Source organism: Myxocyprinus asiaticus, chromosome 3, assembly GCF_019703515.2.
Source record: "Myxocyprinus asiaticus isolate MX2 ecotype Aquarium Trade chromosome 3, UBuf_Myxa_2, whole genome shotgun sequence".
Taxonomy (NCBI): Eukaryota; Metazoa; Chordata; class Actinopteri; order Cypriniformes; family Catostomidae; genus Myxocyprinus; species Myxocyprinus asiaticus.
The window spans coordinates 44,417,294-44,442,649 of NC_059346.1; the positions used below are offsets into that span (position 1 = coordinate 44,417,294).

At 39.0% G+C, this 25,356-nt stretch overlaps 2 protein-coding genes across 3 annotated transcripts in view; one reads left to right on the forward strand and one right to left on the reverse strand.

Moving 5' to 3' along the window:
- The first annotated feature begins 5,874 nt into the window (after positions 1–5,874).
- LOC127422956 (thrombospondin-4-B-like) lies at positions 5,875–22,087 on the forward strand. Its single transcript, XM_051666870.1, has 21 exons — positions 5,875–6,095; positions 6,637–6,834; positions 7,210–7,457; positions 8,801–8,951; positions 9,074–9,156; positions 10,069–10,123; positions 10,323–10,495; positions 11,420–11,557; positions 11,660–11,734; positions 11,959–12,138; positions 12,375–12,479; positions 12,569–12,676; positions 13,307–13,466; positions 14,447–14,565; positions 15,644–15,696; positions 15,778–15,959; positions 17,042–17,269; positions 19,236–19,432; positions 20,645–20,817; positions 20,928–21,067; positions 21,582–22,087. The coding sequence occupies exons 1-21, from the start codon at positions 6,017–6,019 to the stop codon at positions 21,623–21,625; spliced, it is 2,889 nt and encodes a 962-aa protein (XP_051522830.1). The 5' UTR covers positions 5,875–6,016; the 3' UTR covers positions 21,626–22,087.
- LOC127422961 (serine incorporator 5-like) overlaps positions 22,011–25,356 on the reverse strand; it is a 36,747-nt gene continuing 33,401 nt past the window's right edge. For both annotated transcript variants that reach the window (XM_051666884.1, XM_051666894.1), the window contains exon 12: positions 22,011–24,918. In XM_051666884.1, the coding sequence (XP_051522844.1) occupies positions 24,774–24,918 (145 nt within the window). In that variant the 3' untranslated portion in view covers positions 22,011–24,773. The remainder of the gene's footprint in view (positions 24,919–25,356) is intronic.

Here is a 25,356-nt window from a genome sequence, read left to right on the forward strand (position 1 = left end):
AACACTATCATACGCATCGGAGAAAGTGTTCTTTTCCTTTCCTATTCTTTCAGGGGGAAAAGACCCCACAGAGACCACATCCTGCCCAAAATGGGAGGTCAACATGTGGCAATACGACACATGGGCTCAGCAGCCGCACATGGAAGAGGCGCAGTGGTAGGTCCCGCTACGAAAAAAGGGGGGGGGAACTCTACAACCATAGCGACAGGGGGCAGAGAGAGCGCTGCCCAAGGGAGACGCGGGTTCGCCGACAGGGAGACTGTACCATGGAATATACATCACAGGGGTTACCGGAGTAATCGGCACCTGTGGAGTACCTATCCCAGTACAGGACATATTAGACCCCGTATTGGGGCTGGCTGCGAACTCCTCCGCCGAGTTCGCAAACCATAGGGCTAGGGAGGAAGGACATCCAGGGTCTATGACTTTGTGAACTTGACTGGGGGTAAAAGTGCACGTTTTCGCCTCAGGGGAGGGGAAGGCGCTATACGCAAGTGATACACCCGGCCAGCTTATTACCGAACTCTACCTGTTCATACCTGAAAGAACACGGGTTGAAACCGGCTCAACCCAGAGATTGTAAAATCTCGCAAAAGTATTGGGTGTTGCACAGCCCACTGCTCTGCAGATGTCTACTAGAGAGGTGCCATTGGCCAGTGCCCACGAGGACGCCACGATCTCCTTGTAGAGTGTGCCCGATCCCGCAAGGGGGCGGGCATGGCCTGGGTCTGGTAGGCCAGTGCAATAGCGTCCATGATCCAGTGGGAAAGCCTCTGTTTGGAGACGGCGTTCCCTTTCCGCTGTCCACCAAAGCAGACAAAGAGCTACTCAGAGCGTCTAAAGCTCTGTGTGTGATCCAAGTAGGTGCGCAAAGCACGCACCGGACACAGCAACGACAGGGCTCCTGCAGAAATGAGAGCACTGACCCGACTGGCATCTCTGGGGGTCTTCGGCTCGTGAAGACCACCAATTCGTGAATAAGCGCCACTTTAGGGCATAAAGCTGCCTGGTAGAGGGAGCTCTGGCTTGAGTGATCATGTCTACGACTGCTGGTGGTAGACCGCTTAGACCTTCCACGTCCCGTCCAGGGGCCAGACATGGAGATTCCAGAGGTCTGGGCACGGATGCCATAGGGTACCCCGTCCCTGAGAAAGAAGGTCCTTCCTCAGGGGTGCTGTCACGAGGAGCGTGAGGTCTGAGAACCAAGTCTGAGTAGGCCAGTATGGGGCCACGAGGATGACTTGTTCCTCGTCCTCCTTGACCTTCAGGGTCTGTGCAAGAAGGCTCACTGGGGGAATGCGTATTTGCGCAGCCCCCGGGGCCAGCTGTGTGCCGGTGCGTCTGTCCCGAGGGGGGCTCCCGTCAGGGAATACTAGAGCGGGCAGTGGGAGGATTCACAGGAAGCGAACAGGTCTACCTGTGCTTTGCCGGATCAACTCCAAATCAGCTGGACCACCTGGGGGTGGAGTCTCCACTCTCTGCTGAGCGTTGCCTTCCTCGACAGCGTGTCCACTGTGGCGTTGAGGCTGCCCGGGATATGAGTGGCCCGCAGTGACCTCAGCCGCTGCTGACTCCAGAGGAGGAGTTGGCGGGCGAGTTGCAACATGCAACGAGAGCATACACCGCCTTGGCGATTTATATATGCTACTTTTGCTGTGTTGTCGGACTGGACCAACACATGCTTACCCTGGATCAACGGCAATAGCCTCCGCAAGGCGTGTAGTACAGCCAGCAACTCTAGGCAGTTGATGTGCCAACCCAGTCGCGGTCCTGACCAGGAACCGGCAGTCTGACCAGGAACCGGCGACTGCGTGCCCGTTGCACACGGCGCCCCAGCCCAGTTTGGAGGCGTCTGTGATGACCACGACATGTCTGGACACTTGCTGTAGGGGAACTCCTGCCCGTAGAAATGCAAGGTCTGTCCAAGGGCTGAATAAGTGGCGGCAGAGCGGCGTGATAGCTACGCGATGTGTGCCGTGGCGCCATGCCCATCTCGGGACTCAAGTCTGAAGCCAGTGCTGAAGCGGTCTCATATGCATCAACCCAAGTGGCATGACTGCCGCTGAGGAAGCCATATGCCCTAGGAGCCTCTGAAAGTGTTTCAGTGGAACCGCTGTCCTCAGCTTGAATGACTTCAGGCAGTTCAGCACCGACTACGCGCGCACGCTTGTGAGGTGTGCTATCATTGAGACTGAGTCTAACTCCATGCCGAGCTTGCTCTTTTCCCAGTTGACCCGAAGCCCTAGACAGCTGAGGTGCCTGAGCACCAAATCCCTGTGCGTGCACAGGAACTCTCGAGAGTGTGCTAGAATCAGCCAGTCATCGAGGTAGTTGTGTATGCGGATGCCCACTTCCCTTAACAGGGTAAGAGCTGCCTCTGCGACTTTCGTGAAGACGCGAGGGGACAGGGACAGGCTGAAGGGGATGACCTTGTACTGATACGCCTGGCCGTGGAAAGCAAACCGTAGGAAGGGTCTGTGTCGAGGTAGAACCGAGCCGTGAAAGTACGCGACCTTCAGGTCTACCGCTGCAAACCAATTTTGATGCCAGACACACGCCAGATTGTGTTTCTGCATTAGCATCTTGAACGGGAGTTTGTGTAAGGCCCGGTTCAGAACTCACAGGTCCAAGATTGGCCGCAACCCACCGCCTTTCTTTGGTACGATGAAGTAAGGGCTGTAGAACCCTTTCCCCATCTCGGCTGGAGGGACAGGCTCTATCGCACCCTTGCGTAGAAGGGTCGTGATCTCCGCACGCAGGGTGGCAGCGTTCTCACCCTGCACAGATGTGAAGTGGACACCGCTGAACCGGGGCAGGTGCCTGGCTAACTGAATCGCGTAGCCGAGTCGGATGGTCCTGGCCAGCCACTGCGACGGGTTGGAAAGCGTTAGCCACACGTCCAAGCTCCGGGCGAGGGGCACTAAGGGGACGATCGCATCTGATGTACCTGGGGGTGGGGCCTCGCGGCGGGGGGAGCAGGCAACGCCACGTCGAGGAGTTTTGCTTCGACCCGAGGCGGCTGTGCTGAGGGGTCCTCAAAGCACTTACCTTGCGTACCCGGCATAAGATGTGTTAGCGACTGAGGAGGAGGGCCTCTTGGGCTGTCCTCGAGACTCGTCACAACCGGCTGGCCATAGGTGTGGTGCGGCCAGGCGCGCAAAGGCTGGGGGGGTCCGCGTTCGTGGGGCCCTGGCTGCGAATGCTCATTGTCTGGCGGCCGTGAACACCGATTATGTGACCCAAGGAGTGAGGAAACCGCTCTTTTTTTTGACAATTTAGGCGAACAAAAAAGAAAAGGAAACAAAGGATTTACCTCCCGGCCCTCCAGCGGGGGATGGAGTGGTCTGGATACCAGCTCCGTAGCGGACGTCTCGCTCCCTGGGTCATCCGTCTCAGGGGCGCTTAGGAGCCTTCCGAGTCCTCGTGCCGGCCCGAGAGATGGGGGGTTCTACGCTGGGGCCGAGAGCTAGGCTCGGGCTGAGGCGGAGCCACCTGGGCTTTCACCGCCGCAGGGGGATGCCCTCGGCGAGCAGACGGGGTGCGAGATCTTGAGCCGCGCTGGGGCAAGATGTGCTGGATGGCCTTCATCTGCTTCTTCACCGCCGAGAACTGCTGGGCGAAGTCCTCAACGGTGTCACCGAAATGTCCAATCTGGGAGATGGGTCCGTTGAGAAAGCGTGTTTTGTCTGCGTCCCTCATCTCGACCAGATTCAGCTACAGGTGGCGCTCCTTAGGGACAACTCTATGAATGTCCTTGAGTGGCCCAGTCAGAGCCCGGACTTGAACCCAATCGAACATCTCTGGAGAGACCTGAAAATGGCTGTCCACCGACGGTCCCCATCCAGCCTGACAGAGCTTGAGAGGATCTGCAGAGAAAAATCCCCAAATCCAGGTGTGCAAAGCTTGTCACCTCATACCCAAAAAGACTTGAGGCTGTAATCGCTGCCAAAGGTGCTTCAACTAAGTACTAAGTTAAGGGTCTGAATACTTATGTCAATCTGATATTTCAGTTTTTTATTTTTGATACATTTGCAAAGTTATCAAATATCTGGTTTTTGCTTTGTCATTATGGGGTATGGAGTGTAGATTGATTTAAAAAAAATAATGTAAAAAATTGGAGAATAATGCTGCAAAAAAACAAAATGTGAGAAAAAAAATTTAGGGTCCTGAATATTTTCTGAATGCACTGTATATATACTGTATATACTGTATGTGTATATCGTTGTCTGTTTTAGCTGGCAAATAGCGGTTCCCTGTCTACCAGTCACTGTGGGCAATTTAAAAGAGTTCGCTCATAAAATGTAATGTCATCCATAGCACTAGGAGAACTCCTAGTGGTAAGATAAAATTCTTTGTTAATATGGGCCCTGGAATCCAAAGGCTTAGATACTTGAAATTAGATTTGTAGACAAATATAAATTGTGCCTTCATATGAATTTCCTTACAAATCTATTATTTATTTATTTATTTATTTATTGTAGAGCTTTTCTAGGCAAAGGGTGGAAACTAAAAAGGTCAAATTGATCATTAAAAATATATAGTACGTTGGACTAGCGGCTGGTGGGGCCATGGTTGATCTGGCAGACCATCTTGGTCGACCTGGTTAGGATACATGGTCTAACCAGTTACCAGCAAGGCAGCAACAAATCAGCTACCATTCCAAACAACAGCTTGACCACCTTAGGCTGGTATGAGCTGTTTTTTTTGTTGTTGTTGTTGTTGTTGTTTGTTTGTTTTTTCAAGCAGGGCTTGTAAGTCTGCTAATACTTAAAGGTGCACTCAGTAATTTTTTCCTCATTACAAAAAGGTTTACTCTTCAAGAAATGAACCGTAACTTTGAAACACATGTATCAAATCATGACCACTCACTTGAAATGAGCACACTTGTCACATCAGTAACCTTATAAAAGCTGTTTTATTGTTCATGGAGAGGATCCCTTCATGGAGGCTTCCATGTTATGGTCACATGACCAGCCATATATTACTTGCTTACTCTCAGTAACCACCCTGTTATTAGACACTTTCACTCAGGGATTAAAGTAATCATGACTGACTGTAAATAGTGAATTTCTAAATAGGCATCAGTAAATTAAAACTATTGCTTTCGAATGATGCTGCACCCATGCCCCTAAGTGTCAGTGTAAGTCCAAGACAACATACATGAAGAATTACCGAGTACAACTTTAAACACAAAAATCACACACAAAAAAGGAATTAAATCCTACCTTTAAATGTAGTTTATAGCTTTGTTTGAGAGTCAGCAGGCTACAATACCGATAGGCAGTTACAGAGTTAATGTGGTTAAAGTGTTTCGTTTATAGGAAAGCTGCAGGTTTAATTGATTTTCCATAACTCATCCGTCATAACAATAGAACTGGCAAGACTCAGCAGGGACATGTCAAGCCAGATTATTCCTGTAAATGTTGTGTTGGCAGGACAGTTTGTTTGGCAAAATGCAATCAGATTGTTTTCTCACATTGTTTCACTCACCCCATGAGTATTTCTGTGTCGTCATTTGCCACTTTTCAGAGGCTTAAATAATAATACATGTAAAAAAATAATAATAAAAAAAAACATTTTAAAATAAGGATAAAATAATTCCTTTCATTCGATTATTTACAACAGAATATTCAGTGGGACCTTCAACCAGACATCACGTTGACTGGAGCACTGACCAAAAAACCAAAGCATATCATCTACCCATCATTTACCATTATAAACAAAGAGTTCTTTGGGAAGGTTTTGGGATGCACATCTGACATCCTTTCAGTAATGTGGCCACTTTCTGGTAAAAGAACGGAAGCATTCTGGAGGAGGTGCTTGGTCACACCTTATATATATAGAGACATCTGAAAAGCATAAATCACTGGAGCACCAGTCTGGTTCTCATTCGTATGCAGGGCTGCAGACCAGTCCAGGGGAAAAGCAGTTTTGTTCTGACGGCCATCAGAGGTCATAGAAATATTTGTGCTGGAACACTTTAGCTGGATTTTTGTTGCAACAAAAAGTATTCACAATGGGTGTGTGGACAAGAATTATAATCGTTTTACAGTTCATTTTACAGTTCCTTGTAACAGTGAAGGCTCAAGGAATTGGTAAGTCCTTAAATCTGACAGTATTATATTTAGCAGTTGCCTGTAATAAATATCACATCTTTTGAATACTAACAGCACTGATTTATTTGATGTATGTTGAATATTGTTGCCAATAAACTATTTGCATTGCTTACACTCAAGATTTTCTCAAAGGTGTATTACTAGATTGTAAATGCATATCTTTATCTTCTTTTGTTGAAATGTGGAGTAAAGGATAGAAACTCTAGTTTCTGATTAAAAGGAAAATATGCATGTGCTTGAAAACACAATAATCACTCCAAAAATAAGTTCTTTGGAAATCCCACGGCATGCAGTGGAATTAGCATCTGTGATGCTGAACCCTATAAAATTGTTCACTAAGCTGAGGTCAATCTGCCAATGACCTTTTTAGTTGCTTTCATGTGTCTTTCTTAATGCAAACATAAGAACTGCAGAATAGTTCAATGTCATATATTACATAAATGCATCAGAAATTATCTTAAGTCAATTCTTGAAACAAATCTGTTTGATAAAAATGCAATTGAACATGTAAATGTTGCAGTTTATGATCTCCTGGTGTCACCGGATTGCTTACCTGAGCTTTTGCAAGGAGGAATACAAGCAAAGAACATGGACAGCGTTTTTATTCTCGCAACCCTAAAGCTGCAGAACAGAGCTCCAACACGGGTCTTCCGCATCTTTAATGCTGCAGATAACACTGACTATTTTGACTTCAGTGTTCAGGAAAAACACAACAGAGGTTTGTTTAATCAGAGCTCAGTGGTCCATATGCAATGAGAGTTTCATGTCTCAAGTGAAGAATATGTTTAACAATCAACAGATAACAAGTGAAAATATGTACATTACAACATTTTGTCAAATGTTTTTTTTTTTTTTTTTTCAATATCAAGATTTTCTTTTAAAATGTATATGAATGTATAGGTAAAGTGTATATTTAGGTGCTTCGACTGTGCTGTGGTCAGTTTTTCTCCATTTTCAACTTTTTTTTTTTTTTTAGTGGTTGCAGATTGAGTATAAAATGTTAATATAAACTTGCATTTTTATACAAATGTTGTATAAAACTTTCCAAAAGTATTTCATGTCAACTACCCAACTCATGCACTTTCTCTGATAGTCACAATGAAATATCTGAAAAGCAATGGAAAGCTGGGATCAACCAATTTCGCTAAAGTGTCACTGGCGGATGGACAACAACACCACATATTGATCCACTTCAGTGGACTGCAGCAGGGTACCCCCTCCATGGCACTCTATGTGGACTGCAAACTAGTGGAGAGAGTGCAGGATGTGCCGTTGGCCTTTAAAACACTGCCCCCAGGCCCAAAACGAGTGACACTAAAGACCTTGCCAACCTCAGCCCAGGTAAACCAAGACAGCTGAACAAATATCATCATTATCCTAATGAGTTTATCTTTTAGATACAGTGGCCCCTAAAAGTATTGGGACACTTTTAAAGGGATAGTTCACCCAAAAATGAATTTCTGTCATCAATTTACACACCCTCATGTTGTTCCTATCAGTATGACTTTCTCTCTTCTGTGGAATGTTAAAGGGGTCATGAAATGTCTTTTTTATTATTTTAATATTTTGCTTGAGGTTGACTTATGATATCAGTAAAGTTTTTAGCACAAAAACAGACATATATTTGTAAAACATGATTATTTTCAATCCTCATTCTGACCCACTGTCAGAAACATTCAGTTTTAATGCTGCTTTTCCTTTAAGACTTGACAGTACACGCCCACTGTTATGATTGGGTCTCTGTTCTTGACTGACCTGCTCTCTCTTCTTGCCAACTAACTGCTCACCGCAACCGAGTGGGGCTACAGAAGTGATTAAAGGTAAAGCAGGCATTAATGTGTTGCTGTGGAGGTGGTCAAATGCAAATGTATACCACAATGTGACATCAAAATGTGGAGGAAGTAGAGAATGAGTCGTTTTGGCAGCTTGGTTTCAACAAATGCTCTTTTTGCAGTGAGGAGGAAGTTTTGAGTTCTGAAACTTACATTATGTTTTTATAGTAAAATGACCTCTTATACGTCAAAAGATCAAGGAAAATGTGATTCCACATGTCATGACCCCTTTAAAGGAGATAATAGCCAGTCTTAGTCACCATTCACTTTCAGTGCATCTTTTTTTCTCTCTCTCTCTTTATAATGAAAGTGAATAATGAATAATGAGGTTGTCATTCTTCCTCACATCTCCTTTTGTGTTCCACAGAAGAATGAAAGTCATATGGATTTGGAACAACTTGAGCAAGGGTTAATTATGACAGAATTTTCATTTTTGGGTGAACTACTGCTTTAAGTCCTGTTTTTAAAAGTGTAAATGTCATTGAAATGGATAACAAAACATCAAACAAAGTGGCATCTGCAAACAAATAATGCTTGAGCTTCTTTTTTTTCAGAACTAACTTTACTTTTTTGTGCCATGTTTGCAGTTACGTTAAACTAAATGTCCTAAGTGTGGTCAAATGTCCTTTACACAGATGCCCTCCCAGAGTAACCACGGTTGTAGTTCATTATATTAATTATGAATATGTTCCACTAATGTTTGAGAAACTGCAAACTTTTTGTCTTAAATTAAGACAAGGAAAAATACATATGACAAATGTACAAATGACAAAATACATTTTGGGGCATCTGTATGCATAGATGTCCTATATAATGAACAATCTCATGAACAAACTTGTACCCATGTTACAGGATAAGCTGTCAGACCTCAAACTTGTGCTCGATGAGTCTATTGAAAATGTTGTGGAACTTCAGGACTGTAACACCCCGGAGACGATTGCACAGAATGAACAGATAAAATACAAAGATCACCGGGAACAGAGGGAATCATTGCAGTTACTTGGTGAGGCTGATGTTTCTCTTTCTGCTTTGGTCTATTCGTCAATAGTCTTGTTATTGATGCGATATTTGTTGTGCTCGTATGGAAAATACCCCAGAGGTAATCTTTATGCTAAATATATGCAGGAACAACCTCAAAGAGGGAAGCTGGTCCAATGTTTGAGCTTATGCAGATGATCCAAGAGCTGAAAGTGAAGGTTGATCAGCAGGTAAGGTTGACTTTGAAACAGTTCCTTAAATAGTTCACAATAGTTCTCTCATCATTTACTCGCTCGCTCACTTTCTTTCTTTCGTGAAACACAAAACAAAATACTTTTTAAAGAATGTACTGGTCTCTCTTTTCTGTGGACTTACAATGAAGGTTTAAAGGATAGTTCACCCAAAAATTAACATTTTCTCGTCATTTACTCGCCTCCTGCCAACCCAGATTTGTATGACTTTCTTTCTTCTGCAGAACACAAACAAAGATTTTTAGAAGAATATCTCAGCTCTGGAGGTTCATACAATGCAAGTCAACAGGGTCCAAAACTTTGAAGCTCAAAAAGCACATAAAGGCAGCATAAAAGTAATCCATATCAATATATATTTTTGTTTTCAATATTTATTTATTTTACTATAAATCTCCACTTTCAAACAGCCCTTCTAGGCACTATTTTCTCCTAAGAGTTCTTATTGTTTCTTTTTTTCCCATTTTTTTCCCCCCCATTTATTTATTTATTTATTTATTTTGGGTGATTGGCATTCTACTTGCAAATCACCACCTACTGGTCAGGGAGAAGAATTTATAGTAAAACAGGACATGAGGATATTCTTCTAAAAATCTTTGTTTGTGTTCAGCAGAAGAAAGAAAGTCATACACATCTGGGATGGCATGAGGGCGAGTAAATGATTAAAGAACTTCCATTTTTGGGTGAACTATTCCTTTAAAGCTCCACATGACCACTTAATATAATGTTTACATTCCAAGTCTTCTGAAGTTATATGATAGCTTTGTGTGAGAAGGGATATGGATTTGAAATGACATGAGGAAGAGTAAATAATGACAGAATTTTCACTTTTGGGTTTACTATTATTTGTTTTGTTTTTATGAGAATTATAATGAACATATGTTGTCATAATAGATCAAAGAGACCACTGACCTGAAAAAGACTATCTTGGAGTGTGTTCCATGCAATGGTAAAATTCTTCTTAAAGAGTTACTATAACTATAGTTACCATACTATAACTTAGAGTTAATAGAAACTGTATAGCAATAAAGCAAAAATATTTGCAGTGATTCTAAATATTGTGTCAGTGCTCTATTAAGCAATTAGTAGAAGCTTTTAATGAGGATTCTGAAATTATTAAACAAGTAAACAATTCTTTTCATATTCAGATTCAATAGGTAAGGGCAAAGCAGTAGGACTACAGAATAAACAAGGGTCCAAGTGTGGACCAGGAGTCTGTTTTAAGCCAGGCATGTGTACTGAAACAGCTGATGGCGTGGAGTGTGCACCCTGTCCTGAGGGCTACACTGGAAATGGAGTCCAGTGTGATGATGTTGACGAGGTTAGAATTAAGATTTTGATTTATTTTTATTGTTTGCTTCTAAAAAAAACTAAAAAAACTAAAATTTAAACACATAAACAACTTAAACTAAGCCAAATTGTAAATGGGTGTTGATTTAAAAATACAATGAAATCAACTAAATAAATAAACAATAAAGATTACAATAAAATTGTAATCAATAATGTAATCACTTGGATTACATGGTATAGGTTATATAATCTGATTACTTTCAGATTACTTCTGATTTAAATCTTGTTTATTTGATGTCACATGCTTTCAGTGTTGGGTGTCATCCAATTAATTAGTTTCTGTAATCTAATTACTTTTAGTCAAAAAATTAATTGACTTTCAATTAATTTAATTACTCTTAAGTACATTATAAGGTTATGTTTATTTCTAATATATTATTTATGTAGAATACATAATTTATGGCCCCATAACAAGTCACTGTGAAGGAGAAATGTGAGATGCTGAGTGTATGACTTGTGTGTAACAATGAAGGAATAAAGTAACTTTAAAGTAATTAGTAAATAATTTGAAATGAAATTACTTTTAAATGAAGTAATTAGTAAAGTAATCTGATTATAATTTTTGAGAAATGATTCGTAATTTGTAGTGGATTACTATTTTTAACACTGCATGCTTTCATGTAGAATAGTCTTGTACCATTTTTACATCAAACTACAAAGAGGATTTGAAGACTTACCAAATGTACAGTATATCTGTTGCCTTATTAATATGTAATCATGTAATCCCCAAAAAAGTAACTCTAATCTGATTACGAGGATTTTAAAATGTGATGTAACTAATTACAAATACTTGATTATTGTAATTTGATTACGCAATTCCTATTACATGTAATCTGTTACCCAGCACTGAATATGGGTTAATATACAATGTAATTTGTAATTTGCTGAATTGCAGTGCCGATTCAACCCATGTTTCTCTGGTGTTCGGTGTATTAACACTGCACCAGGGTTCAGATGTGAGAGGTGTCCTCGAGGGTTCACTGGTCCAGAGATCCAGGGCGTGGGCGTTGACTATGCTAAGTCAAACAAGCAAGTGCGTATTTGGGACAACTACAATATGTTTTGCATTTATAATTTCTTTATTTTTACAGTATATAATCTCCATTAATTAACACCAGACTGATCCCTTTTTCAGATCTGTAAAGATATTGATGAGTGCCAGGTCGATAATGGTGGTTGCACACCCAATTCATACTGCCATAACACTGTGGTAAGATCCCTCAATACAATACCAATCCAGCATTCTGCTGAGGTTACACTAACCCTTCCCTAAACTAAACCTAAACCCTGACCCTGAACATAAACCTATCCCAATACAATACTATTTTATATATAAAATACAATACAACGCAATATTATTTTAAATGGTCAAAGGAAAATGACACAAGGTACAGTACATATAGTATTTATTTTGAAAGTGTTTCTTTCTTGTAGGGTGCATTCCACTGTGGGAACTGCAAGACTGGATTCATGGGTGATCAGAGAAGTGGCTGCAAAAGAATTGGCCCAGGACCTGCTCCTGAAACTGACAGGCTGTGTGCTAACGGGCTGCCAAATCCTTGTGACATCAATGCAGAATGTGTGGTGGAAAGAGACGGGAGTGTAAGCTGTGTGGTAAGACATCAATCAGTATTTACAAAGATGGTTTCACTACAGTTCAAAAAACCTGTTTATATCCTGTCAGAAATTCCCATTCAAACTAGATTTTTGAGCAAAGTAGATTTTGAATGAAACTTCTGGAAAAAAGCATTGCTAATTAAGTTTGTCTATAACGCTATGGCAGAAATCACTCATTCACATGTCTAACTTACTGTAGGTTATAGCTGACATGTTTCATCTTGTTGGTTTAGTGCGCCATTGGCTGGGCAGGAAACGGCTACGTCTGTGGAAAGGACACGGACATTGATGCCTATCCAGATAGCAGACTTCAATGCAGAGATGCAATCTGCAAGAAGGTGATATCCATGTGACCTGATCTGTATATCTATATAGAGATTTTAAATTAAAATAGAAATTTTAAGTGCATCTTACTTTTTGATTTCAGGATAACTGTGTATTTGTTCCCAACTCGGGCCAAGAAGATGCTGACAGAGATGGGAAAGGAGATGCTTGTGATGAGGATGCAGATAATGATGGCATCGTCAATAATCAGGTACAGAGCAGACATAGTTTAACGGGGTAGTTTGCCCAAAAATAGAATATCTGTCATTATTTACTCACCCTCATGTTTTTCCAAACATGTATGACTTTCTCTTTTCTGTGGAACACAAAAGGAAATGTTAGGTATAATATTCAGTCTCAGTCACCATTCACTTTCATTGTACTTTCATGAAAAATAGACGTATTGAAAGTGAATGATGACTGGGGTTAACTTTCGACCTAACATCTCCTTTTGTGTTCCATGGGCTAAAGAAAGTCACGCAGGTTTAGAACAACATGAGGCTGAGTAAATAATGACATAATTTTAATTTCTGGCTGAATAATCCCCTCAAGCAAAATCAGCAAAAGTGCTGTTTTACTGAATATCAGCATGGATGATTCAGCCGTAGACACTTTTAATTTCCCATAAACAAGAAATTAATTTCAAGTAACTTTTTTAGACACAATATGGCCAGTTATTTTTGCTCCTCCAATGAAAATAGTTTGTTGCCTGTCTGGAATGCTGCAAACAAGATAAGCAGAGTGATACAAACAGTTAAAAATTCCTAGCTGTTCTAAGAAATATCAGCACTCTTAGAATGCCTCTTGTCCAGCTACACATAATATCTATGTATTCCTGCAGGACAACTGCTGGTTGACACCTAACATAAACCAGAAAAACAGTGATAAAGATCTCCATGGTGACGCTTGTGATAACTGCATACATGTAGAGAACCCAGACCAGCGTGACACAGACAAGGATGGACTGGGAGATGCCTGTGATGATGACATTGATGGAGATGGTAATTTCTAAACGCACTTTTAAAAAATAATATTATGTTGAAAATTAATTGTTATATTTTAATTTGATTAAAGTTTGAATGAATTCATTTAAACAGCATTTTGATGATAAAATTTAAATAAACTGTTGATATGGAATACAGAAAAAAAAAACAGGTATCGGACTTGATATAGGGGAGAACCAAAAAATAAGTATCGGTACTCATACTTGTTCTCAAAAAAATTGTATTGGGACATCCCAAGTAATTTCATTAATCTTATGTTGATGGACTTCTTCACACTTTCCACAAATTTCTACTGACACTTTACATGCCATCTGGCTACTATATGACCAAGTCAGTCGCAGTCATGGTGTGTTATGTTTTAAAATGTCGTTTTCACCCTTTGGACCTGTTTTTTTTTTTTTTTTTTTAATCGAGATTTTCCTGCGCTTAGGTAATTTTAAGAGGAGAAACAGAAGCTTCTGTGTTTTTAAAGCTCAAATTAAAGACCTCTTTAGGAAGCTCAGGTCATGTAAAACTGACGTGACCTATAGCGGTACCACACTGATCCTTTACTTTCAAATGGACGCTTATTTGTTCCAGTCTGAAAAGTGTAAAAGCGAGCCCAGGCAGGGTTTGACATTTACGGTCTGTTAATGAAGGCAGAAATCCAGACACTTGACCTGATATTTTAAGGCTTGCTCATGTCTCCTTCGAGCAACCACATTTCCATCGAGGAGCCGAGCCAAAAGCTGCTGACCAGAGGAAACTATTCCACAGATGTCTTTCCATAACACTGCCACCTTGTGACATAATCCAACAAACACCACATAAAGACATAAATACTCAACTTCAAATCACCTCAGTACATTTGCTTCATTTACTGACATTTTAAACAGTACTCCACTGTAAATCTTGTTATTTGATTTTCCTTTACCTTACTGATGGTGATTTATTTTATACACTGAATGCCTCCAGGTACTTTATGCTCCTTTTGATAGGTTTGAAGAACATTCTGGATAACTGCCAGAAAGTTCCCAACCCTGACCAGAAGGACAAAGATAATGATGGTGTGGGTGATGCATGTGACAGCTGCCCTGAGGTCGCAAACCCCAACCAGGTGCCAAACAACTTCCTTACTAATGTCAATGAATTCATTGAGTACTTTGAGTATAAATTAAAGTGTGTAAATTGTGAGTGTGATCCAACTAGCAAATTGAGTTCCCAGAACGTTCTGGGAATGTTAGTTTATCGATTGAAAAAAAAGAAAAAGAAAAAAAAGAACATTCCTAGAATAATAGTAATTAGTTCCAATAACCATATGGGAACCATACACTAACTTTGGGAAATGTTCTGTGTTTGCTGGGGAACTGTTACTTTATTAAGCTACTAGCATGTTTTTCAAAAATGTAAATAAAAAGTACTGTGGTGGTGCCATGGGACAGTAAATGTATCAAATGGAAATATCATGGTACTTTGATATCCGCATAAAATGGTACCGAATGATTACAATTTTCATGTATTTATGGTATTTCACGGTACTTAAAATAATACTATGGTATTACTATAGTATACACTCACTGAGCACTTCATTAGGAGTCTTCTGCTGTTGTAGCCCATCCACCTCAAGGTTCGACATGTTGTGCTTTCTGAGATGCTATTCTGCTCACTACAATTGTACAGAGTGGTTATCTGAGTTACTGTAGCCTTTCTGTCAGCTCGAACCAATCTGGCCATTCTCTGTTGACCTCTCTCATCAACAAGATGTTTCCGTCTGCAGAACTGCCGCTCACTGGATGTTTTTTGTTTTTGGCACCATTCTGAGTAAACTATAGAGACAGTTGTGCGTGAAATTCCCAGAAGATCAGCAGTTACAGAAATAATCAAACCAGCCCGCCTGGCACCAACAATCATGCCACAGTCAAAATCACTGAGATCAAATTTTTTCCCCATTCTGATGGTTGATGTGAACAATAACTGAAGCTCCTGACCCGTATCTGCATACTTTTTTTCATTGCACTGATGCCACTCGATTGCCTGATTAGATAAGGGCATGAATAAATAGGTGTACAGGTGCTCCTAATAAAGTTATCAGTGTATATCCAAAAAAATTTATTATAGTGGTAATTTTTGTTTAAGTGTATTATCCTTTTTTTGTGTATTTTAAACCTGTCTTTTTATCTCTCTCTCTCAATCAGTCTGATGTTGATGATGATCTTGTGGGAGACACTTGTGACACAAACACTGACAGGTACACAATTGAGTTTGCTTTGCATTTTTCCTTGATGGTCAGTATTAGATGAGTTATTGGGATTAAACTCTCTTGTTCCAGTGATGGAGATGGTCACCAGAACTCCAAAGACAACTGCCCCAATGACATTAACAGCTCTCAGTTAGACACTGATAAGGACGGGCTTGGGGACGAGTGTGATGATGACGATGATAACGATGGCATCTTGGATGATAACGATAACTGTAGACTGGTGTTTAACATAGACCAGAAGGATGAAAACAGTATGCACCACATATACTTTATTGATATACAAGACTACAGCTACAATGCTTAGTAGAATGCCATAACACAAGCTATTCAGTTAATTGAGGTTAATCAGTTTCTGCTCTATATTTTAAATAGCTACTGAATTGTGAAACCCTGTAGTATACAGTGGCCCCCAAAAAGTATATGAATTGCATTGCATTAGATAACAAAGTATCAAAGCAAGTTGCATCTGCAAACAAAAGGTGCTTTACTCAGAACTAACATCACGTTTAGTAATTTTTGCAATTCATTTTAACCAACTGAAATATGTAATAAGTGGTTATACTGTGAAATCGGTTATCCTTAATTTTAGCCAGTTGTCTGAGCAAAGTAAACACAGGTGTAGTTCATCACATTAAAGGGATAGTTCACCAAAAAATAAAAATTCTCTTATCATTTACTCACCCTCATGCCATCCCAGACGTGTATGACTTTCTTTCTTCTGCAGAACACAAAGATTTTTCCAAAAATTTTAGGAGAATATTTCAGCTCTGTACGTCTAAACAATGCACGTGAATGGTGAACAAAACTTTTAAATTCCAAAAAGCACAAAAACGCAGCATAAAAGTAATCCATAAGACTCCTGTGGTTTAATCAGTTTCTTCTGAAGCAATCCAATTGATTTTGGGTGAAATCAGACCAAAATTTAACTGTTGTTAACAAATGTAAAAATGTTTTTCACTGTAAATTTTGACATCTGCATTCTCCTTTGCTATAATGATTTCAAGCTTGCTTGCAACACTTCCTAGTGCCATCTAGTGCTCTGCGCATGTGTCAAGCACTAGGAAACCACTGGAGTTTTATAGATTACTTTTATGATGCCTTTATGTGCTTTTTGGAGCTTCAAAGTTTTAGACCCGCGTTGTTGGCCTACAGAGCTGACATATTCTTCTAAAAATCTTCGTTTGTGTCCTGCAGGAGCAGAAGAAAGAAAGTTATACACATATGGTATAGCATGAGGGTGAGTAAATAAAAGAATCCATTTCAAAAGTGCTCCATCAAAAGGCAAATCAGATGATTCATCTGGAAAAATTCTTGTTCTATTCCTCTTTGACAGATGATGGGGTGGGTGACGCCTGCACTGGAGACTTTGACAAAGATCACGTGATTGACAGGATTGACACATGTCCTGAGAATGCAGAGGTCACTCTGACAGACTTCAGGGCCTATCAGACTGTGGTTCTGGATCCAGAGGGCGATGCTCAGATTGACCCCAACTGGGTTGTTCTTAATCAGGGTATGGAGATCGTCCAAACCATGAACAGTGACCCAGGACTTGCTGTTGGTAAGTCTGCTTGTTTGACCCAACCCTAAAACTATTAAAAACAAGAAAGAAAAAAAAAAATCTCAAGTATAGCAGTGTCAGAAATGATCTTTTCCATGAGGGGGAAATAATTGCCCCTTGGCTTTGATTTTCAGGGGCGTTCTTTTTCTAAACATATGCCTTAACACAAGTTCTCAATCTAAATATTTCTATTAAGAATATACAGTATATCCTCCTACCCATAAATTTAAAATAACATCAAATAATATTTTATGATGTGTATAACTAGGCTTAGATTGAATATTAAGAATTAAATCAGATGTTAAAAAACAAAAACAAATGTGCCCCCACATTTAGAATTTCAGGGACATTTGTGTCACTTTTGGTGGCATTTTTGCCCCAAGCCCCCTTACATTCTGACCCTGGCTGGTAACCAGCTTATGTTGTGTTTTGGATGCTGGGTCCAGCTGCAACAAACTCCTTAAGAAAATCTGAAGTAATAATGCCCTTATAAAAGGGGTTTGTTGCATCTTGGCCTTGGGATGATGGTGGGCTGTTGCCCCCACCACACATCTTAAAGAAATATTTCATCCAAAAATGAACAGTTTGTCCTAATTTACTCACCTTTCTGATGTTTGAAACCTGTATGACTGACGATAGGTTTTAAACAACCCAAAATGTAAGTAATTTTTTAATGAAAATCTTGACATCTATTGCGTGTTCATGAGCACTAAGAGAATCGAATGTCTTCAGAAGATTTGACATCTTGAAATTGATGCATGAATCGCATGGACAACTTCTGTGATACTTTTGCTTTAAAGTGAGTCACTATATCAACTGCCATTGAATTGAAAAGATGGACCAGGATATTAAAATATCTAGTTTTGGGAAAAAGTCATACAGGCTTGGAATGACATGAGGGTGAGTAAATTGTGGCAGAATTTTCATTTTGGTATGAACTATTCCTTAAACTATTTTAACCGGCAAGAATGGTCCTTAGTCAACCAGCTTCACCAAAAAGACTATCCAGGTCAAGTTTTGTTAGTGAACAGCATGACTATACTAGCTGGACCATCATCAAGCTAACACAAACCAAATTGGACCAGCATGGAAATTCTTACTGGTCCAATTTTTTGTGACGTGAAGGAATATTCTGGGTTCAATACAAGTTATGCTCAATCGACAGCATTTGTGGCGTAATGTTGATTTCCATTCAAATACATTTTGACTCGTCCTTTCTTTTCTTTAAAAAAACAAAAATCTGGGTTAAAGTGAGGCACTTACAATGGAAGTGAATGGGGCCAATCTGTAAATGTTGAAATACTCACTGTTTCAAAAGTATAGCAACAATACATAAACTATATGCATGTTAACATGGTTTTAGTGGGTTAAAATCACTTTTAACTAACCTTAACTAAACCTAACTAACCTTTTCTGTGTAAAGTTATTTTACAATTTAGTTGCCATGACCATGTAACTTCATAAACCCTGTAATCCTGGCAATTTAGTTGTCTGCTGCAAAAACGCTGATTTAAACTTTACTGCTCAAATAAAACATAATTTTAACTGAAGAATTAATGTTAATTTTATTAAATTATAAGGTTCACATTTCTGCCTTTAAACCCTCCAAAAATTAGCCCCATTCACTTCTATTATAAGTGCCTCACTGTAACCTTGATTTTCCTTTTTTTTTTTTTTTTTTTAAGAAAAGGAGAGATGAGCCAAAATTATTTCTGTGGTTAGCAACATTATGCCACAAATGTTTTGAATGAGCTTAACTTGTATTTAACTCAGAATATTCCTTTAAGTGTAACTTGCTTCGAAGTCTCCGACTCAAGTTTCCATCTCTGGGGTAATCAGTTTCTCTTAACTAAAGAGTAAACAGCATTTTCTGTATAATATTATGTTTACCTACATCTTGATTGGAATGCTTTATTACCATTAATATTTGGACCAAGTTATGACACATTCTTATTGCTCCATATAGGATACACAGCATTCAGTGGTGTGGACTTTGAGGGCACCTTCCATGTGAATACAGTGACTGATGATGACTACGCAGGCTTCATCTTTGGTTACCAGGATTCCTCCAGCTTCTATGTGGTGATGTGGAAGCAGACAGAGCAGACATACTGGCAGGCGGTACCCTTTAGAGCCGTGGCTGAGCCTGGCATTCAACTTAAGGTCTCAGCACACTTCATCTTTATTAGTTGTTCAGTGTGTGCTTTTATCATTAAAGCTGCTCCGCTGAGCCCTCTGCAATTACGGAAAATTAGCTTTGACTAAACTATGAAGCATACAAAAATACCTATGTTTTTATCATTCAATTAAACTAAATAGACTTTAACCCTTGTGTGTCAATAAAAAAAGTTACTCAGAGTGTCCTTCGTGGACAAAAAATGTCCACATCAAAAAACTGCCATAATAATATTATATATAAATATTGTTTTCCACTTTCACTTTTAACCAACATCAGTCCTGACCATAACTACCAAATATTCACTCATTTTCAGGATTTTAACCCTTTAAATACCAGTTTGTTTATATAATGCCGCTGTTGTTTTTTATGGGGGAAAAAAAATACAAAAAATATTATTTTGCATATACTAAATGCTAAGGGGAAATCTTTTTTTTTAATTTTTTTTTTTTTTTTAATTATCACAGTCTGGGATATGTCAATGATTAGCAACAACATTGATTTTGATGCATTATGACATCCATACAAACACACCCACACAATTTTAGCTGCGTCATTTATTCAATTGGCCTGCAGTGCTCTATAATACAGCAAAGAGAAAATAGGAAAAAAGCATGTAGTTGCTCCATAGGGCTCCGGAATAAAAACATAATATCATAGAATTCATGATTTTACACTTTAATGGCACTGGGATCAAATATTGCAGTTTTAATGGGTTTAATGGGACATTTTTGTCCTTAAGGTCCTGAGTGTGACTATTTTGTGTACACAGTGTGTTATAGATGTATTATAGGAACTGAGGTTGAAATATCAAAATTCCCCCCAAAATACACACCTGTGGCAAAATGTATCCTTTGGCATTAACACTAAAATGATCGAAAAAAACAAAAATGTAAATTGTGTCATTATGTACTCATCCTCATGTCATTCCAAAGTGGTATGACTTTCCTTCTTCTGTGGGACATAAAAGAAGAAATTCTGAAGAATGGTGATGCTACTCTTTCCAATACACTGAAAGTTGTTGGGGACTGAGGCTGTCAGTAACTAACATTCTGCCTAACATCTCCTTTTGTGTTCCACAGAGGAAAGTCACACGTGTTTGGAATGACATGAGACTAAGTAAATGATGACAGAATTTTCATATTTGGGTGAACTATTCCTTTAATATATTGTGACTGTTTTTGTCTGTGTATTTCTAGGCTGTTAAATCTAAAACAGGTCCAGGGGAGTTCCTGAGGAATTCTCTGTGGCACACTGGAGACACAAATGACCAGGTGCGTTTGCTGTGGAAAGACCCTCGTAATGTGGGCTGGAAGGACAAGGTGTCCTACCGCTGGAATCTGAAGCACAGGCCTCAGGAGGGATACATCAGGTTATGTATCTAAAGCGCCTATCACAAAGGCATAAACACTGGAGATTTTAGACTGAACTGGATTTGCATGTAAGTAAAGGGAGTAATTTTTTTGTTTGTTTTTGTCACAGAGTAAAGTTCTATGAAGGTTCTGAATTGGTAGCGGACTCTGGGGTTGTTATTGACACCAGTATGAGAGGCGGCCGTCTCGGGGTGTTCTGCTTCTCACAGGAAAACATAATCTGGTCCAACCTGAGATATCGCTGTAATGGTGAGTACAGTTTAAAGGAATAGTTCACCCAAAAATTAAAATACTGTCATCATTTACTCACTCTAACATACTTTATTCCTTGGAACACAAAAGTTACTTATAACACAACGTCCAAGCTGCTCTTTTCCATACAATGAAAGTAAATGTTGACCATGACAGATATTCAGAGAATAACAATACAATTTTAGTCTGTTCCTCATACAAAGCTATCATACGGCTTCAAAAGACATGAATTATAGTGCATGAATCATTCGTACATACATTTATGATGCTTTTTGTAATTTTTGGAGCCTTACATCTCCTGGTCCCCATCCACTTTCACTGTATGGAAAAGAACAGCTCGATCATTCTGCTAAACCTTTCTTTGGTGTTCCACAGAAGAATAAAAGTCTTACAGGTTTTCATTTTTGGGTAACCTGTCCCTTTAAAAATAAGAGGAGCAATATATAGCAAAGTAAGAAAATATGAATTTCAGTGCATATATTAATTCATGTACATCTTTTGACATTTACAGATACAATCCCTGAAGACTTTAATGAGCATAGAGCCCGGCTGTAAAGAAACCAAGAAGAAACAAGAGCAAATATGTACAAACACATTTAAATGTTGTCATTCCAGCTAAAAATTGCTGAGCAACTCTGATGTTTTGGGTACCCTTATCCCCTTAAAACCTGGAACATTTACTGACATTTGCATTCTAGATCGAATATAGTTTTATAGCTGCTGTATTTACTCCTTTCGCACTCCTGCAGTAAGCAAAATAGGGTAACACTCATTTGCAGTGTAAATATGTTTTATTAGATAAGTGATGATAGGCGGGATAGAGTGAGTTTTAGTAGTGCTGTTTTCTTTGAAATGCACTTCAACAAATTAAACATTACATACACATAAACATCCAATAAAATCTAATTTTTCAGGAGGAAAATAATCATACTGTACACAATTTTATTAATTTGCCATTTATTTTATTTAAAGAACCGGCAATACCAATAAAAACACTCAAAAGAATGCATGTTTGATCCCGTAACAGTTAGGCTCATATGACTCTGCATGGAATGTGTTGAAATGATGGGGAAATGAAAATAAACAAAAATCAAGTCATATAAATTAGGAAAGTACTTCTTTGTAAACGTGTTATTTGTGGGAGGATAATAAGATGACTTCATGCAAAATTAGCGAGAACAACACATATAGCGCAAGGTTACAATTTTTGCAATAATATGAGCACCATGGTCATCTTTAGAATGGACTATCTACAATAAAGCACATATTGCAATAAACTGTAACTCTCATGTTCAGCATATTTGTAAATAAACCAAAGCATGTTTAATCCAGACAAACACTGTTAAACCCGCACAATACCAATAATGGGGGGGGGGAGCAGCTTGGAAAAAAGCAACAATTAAAGACTTAAAAAATTATAATAATAATAGAAATTTAAAAAAAGAATTTTGAGGAAAATTGCCATTATGCTAAAAACATTTCAGAGAACAGAGCTAAAGTTTTGTAGACAAACATTTTACTTCATTAAATCAAAAAATACTATGTTGATAGCTTTATTCAGCATTTAAGGCAATTACAAATCCTTTGCTTATTTTGACAATTCCTTCTAAAAAGATTATATAAGACTTATAAGCTTAGATCTTCAACATAAAGTAAAAGCATACTGGCCCCAATTCTACCACACACTCAACACCCTAATGAGATTTTGGTTTGTCTGTTGTTTGGTCAGTAACACAATCCTGTCTCTCAGGAAGCATGCAGAGGCATTTAAGACTCCTACAATTTATACACAGGAAATAACCTAATAAATGTCAAATAATTCCAGTTCTAGATCCTGTCTTTCATTGACAATAATGCCTACTACTTTGTAATCTACTGGGGAGCATCAGGAATACTAGATTATATAATAAGGAAAAGCTCAGAGAGCTCTTGTAACTATGTAAAGTTAACATTGCAAATAAAGATTTTATAATGACCAATCAATACAAGAAATACAGACATGCGTTTATATCAACAAAAACCTCTGACTTAAAGATACAATATTAAATATAACAGCTGTATAGAGCAGTACACTGTAAAAATGCTTTGTAAATATAAAAGATGGTATAAATGTGTTCTTTTAGGTACGTTTGTTTTACAAATAGCATGCTTGCAAGCTTAGCGCATGATATTGAATCTAATCTAATCCAAAAATAATAGGACATCCAAGGTCTAAAGCACCACTTAGATTGCAATTGTAACACAAATTGAAAAAACTGACTGGGGGTTTGGTGACTGTGGCAGTTTAGGGCCCATGACTTTGCCCACCCATTGCAAATCATTGTACAAACATTTACTAAAGGTGGAAGTCACTATTTTTTTTTTCTTAGAATGGTGTAATTCACTGCACAAACAAGTAAGCCAAACATCTAACATCTCTCTGTGAGCTATGAACTGAAAGGTAAAGCCATAGTTCTCATTTATAAATGTTGCTGACTGTATTTTGGTGTGGTCTTACAAGGTGACAGGGGCATTTCAATAAATAAGGTAACAAGACCTCTCATTTGAGTACGATTATACATATATAGAGTATGTACAGGTATAACCAATAATACCACCTTGGCACATTCATTTCTAAGCTGGTGTTGTGCAGTTTACACACAGAAATTGGGTCACACTGGGCACCTTGACTTTTGACAATGTTTCCATGAGTCCAGCCATCTTGACACTTGTGGCCATGCAAGGAAGTACCACTCTGACCCGGTTGTATTTTTAAAATGAAATAGGTACACTCACAGAGCACTTTATTAGGAACACCTGTACACCTACTTATTCATGTGATTATCTAATCAGCCAATCGTGTGGTAGCAGTGCAATGCATACAATCATGCAGATACAGGTCAGGAGCTTCAGTTAATGTTCACATCAACCATCAGAATGGGGGAAAAATATGATCAAGGAAATCTTGTTGATGAGAGAGGTCAACAGAGAATGGTCAGAATGGTTCGAGCTGACAGAAAGGCTACAGTAACTCAGATAACAGCTCTGTACAATTGTAGTGAGCAGAATAGCATCTCAGGATACACAACAAGTCAAACATCGAGGCGGATGGGCAACAACAGCAGAAGACCATTACTGTACCATGGCACCACTACAGTACTTTTTTGGTAAATTTTCAATATTCATTCCTAATAGTGTTCCTAATAAAGTGCTCAGTGAGTGTATTATTAGCCACGAGAGGTCTTTTCATTATTCATTGAAATGCCTTCATGTTAAAACACAAGATCACCATACAAAACACAAAAACATTACAAAAAAGCAGAGATAAACAGTGGAGTGAAAAATCACAGATGGTTTGTTGATTTGCATAGAATTCTTCCACTACCTAAAAGACTAAAGTGTACCAAGCAAAGACAATTACAGGTGATGTGTGAGCCTGAGCAATGACTTTATGAGGATTAAAAAAAAGAAGATCCCTACACCAGCACTGTGGCAACTATAACATCTGTAACAAATCTCCATCAGACAGTGATTAAAAACAAAAACACAAGCAACCTTTGAGGCATCAAAAGCATTAACTAGAAAATTCTAAACAAATAAAAAATGAATTATCAAAGTACAAAAACAAAGAACTCTCTCACACTTCCTCTTTCAAATATACACACTTACTCACTCACACAGTAGTAGTAGTAACTGGACAGTGGTGATATTGGATCAAGGGTTTTTAGGCTTCAAATCTCTTTGGGCAGAGCATGGGGGCCACCAGGGTCCACATGTACAAAAAGAGACAGACCCAACAGGATGCCATCTTGATCCAGAACACAGACCAACTCCCCTCCAGCAGCTTCTCGATCTTTGCATTGTCGTAACTGCACAGAGACAAGATAATTTCTCCATTATACATACTGCGTGGTGACTACTGAACTTCCGATGTAAAATAATTTTAATTCAAATCTAAATTCAAAAGGTATTCCAGTTTTCAAATTTTAAATTTGGATTGTTCATATGCCACTGAAGAATCAAAATCAGCCAATAATAATAAAAAATAAAAATAAAAAACACAAAAAAACGACAATTTCTACTAATAATACCTGCAACACATTTAGTTGTTATTCACATATAATACCTTATATAATAAACAGTGTATATAATACACAGGCTGTATAATGCCTTCACTTAATTAACAGAATTACATTTTTAATGATTACTTTTGACAAAGATTAATTTGAGGAACAGAAACCTCCCACAGTAAATAAAACTAAAATAGACATCAGACATTAGTTCCCCTAAGAGAGATTCACTGGGAT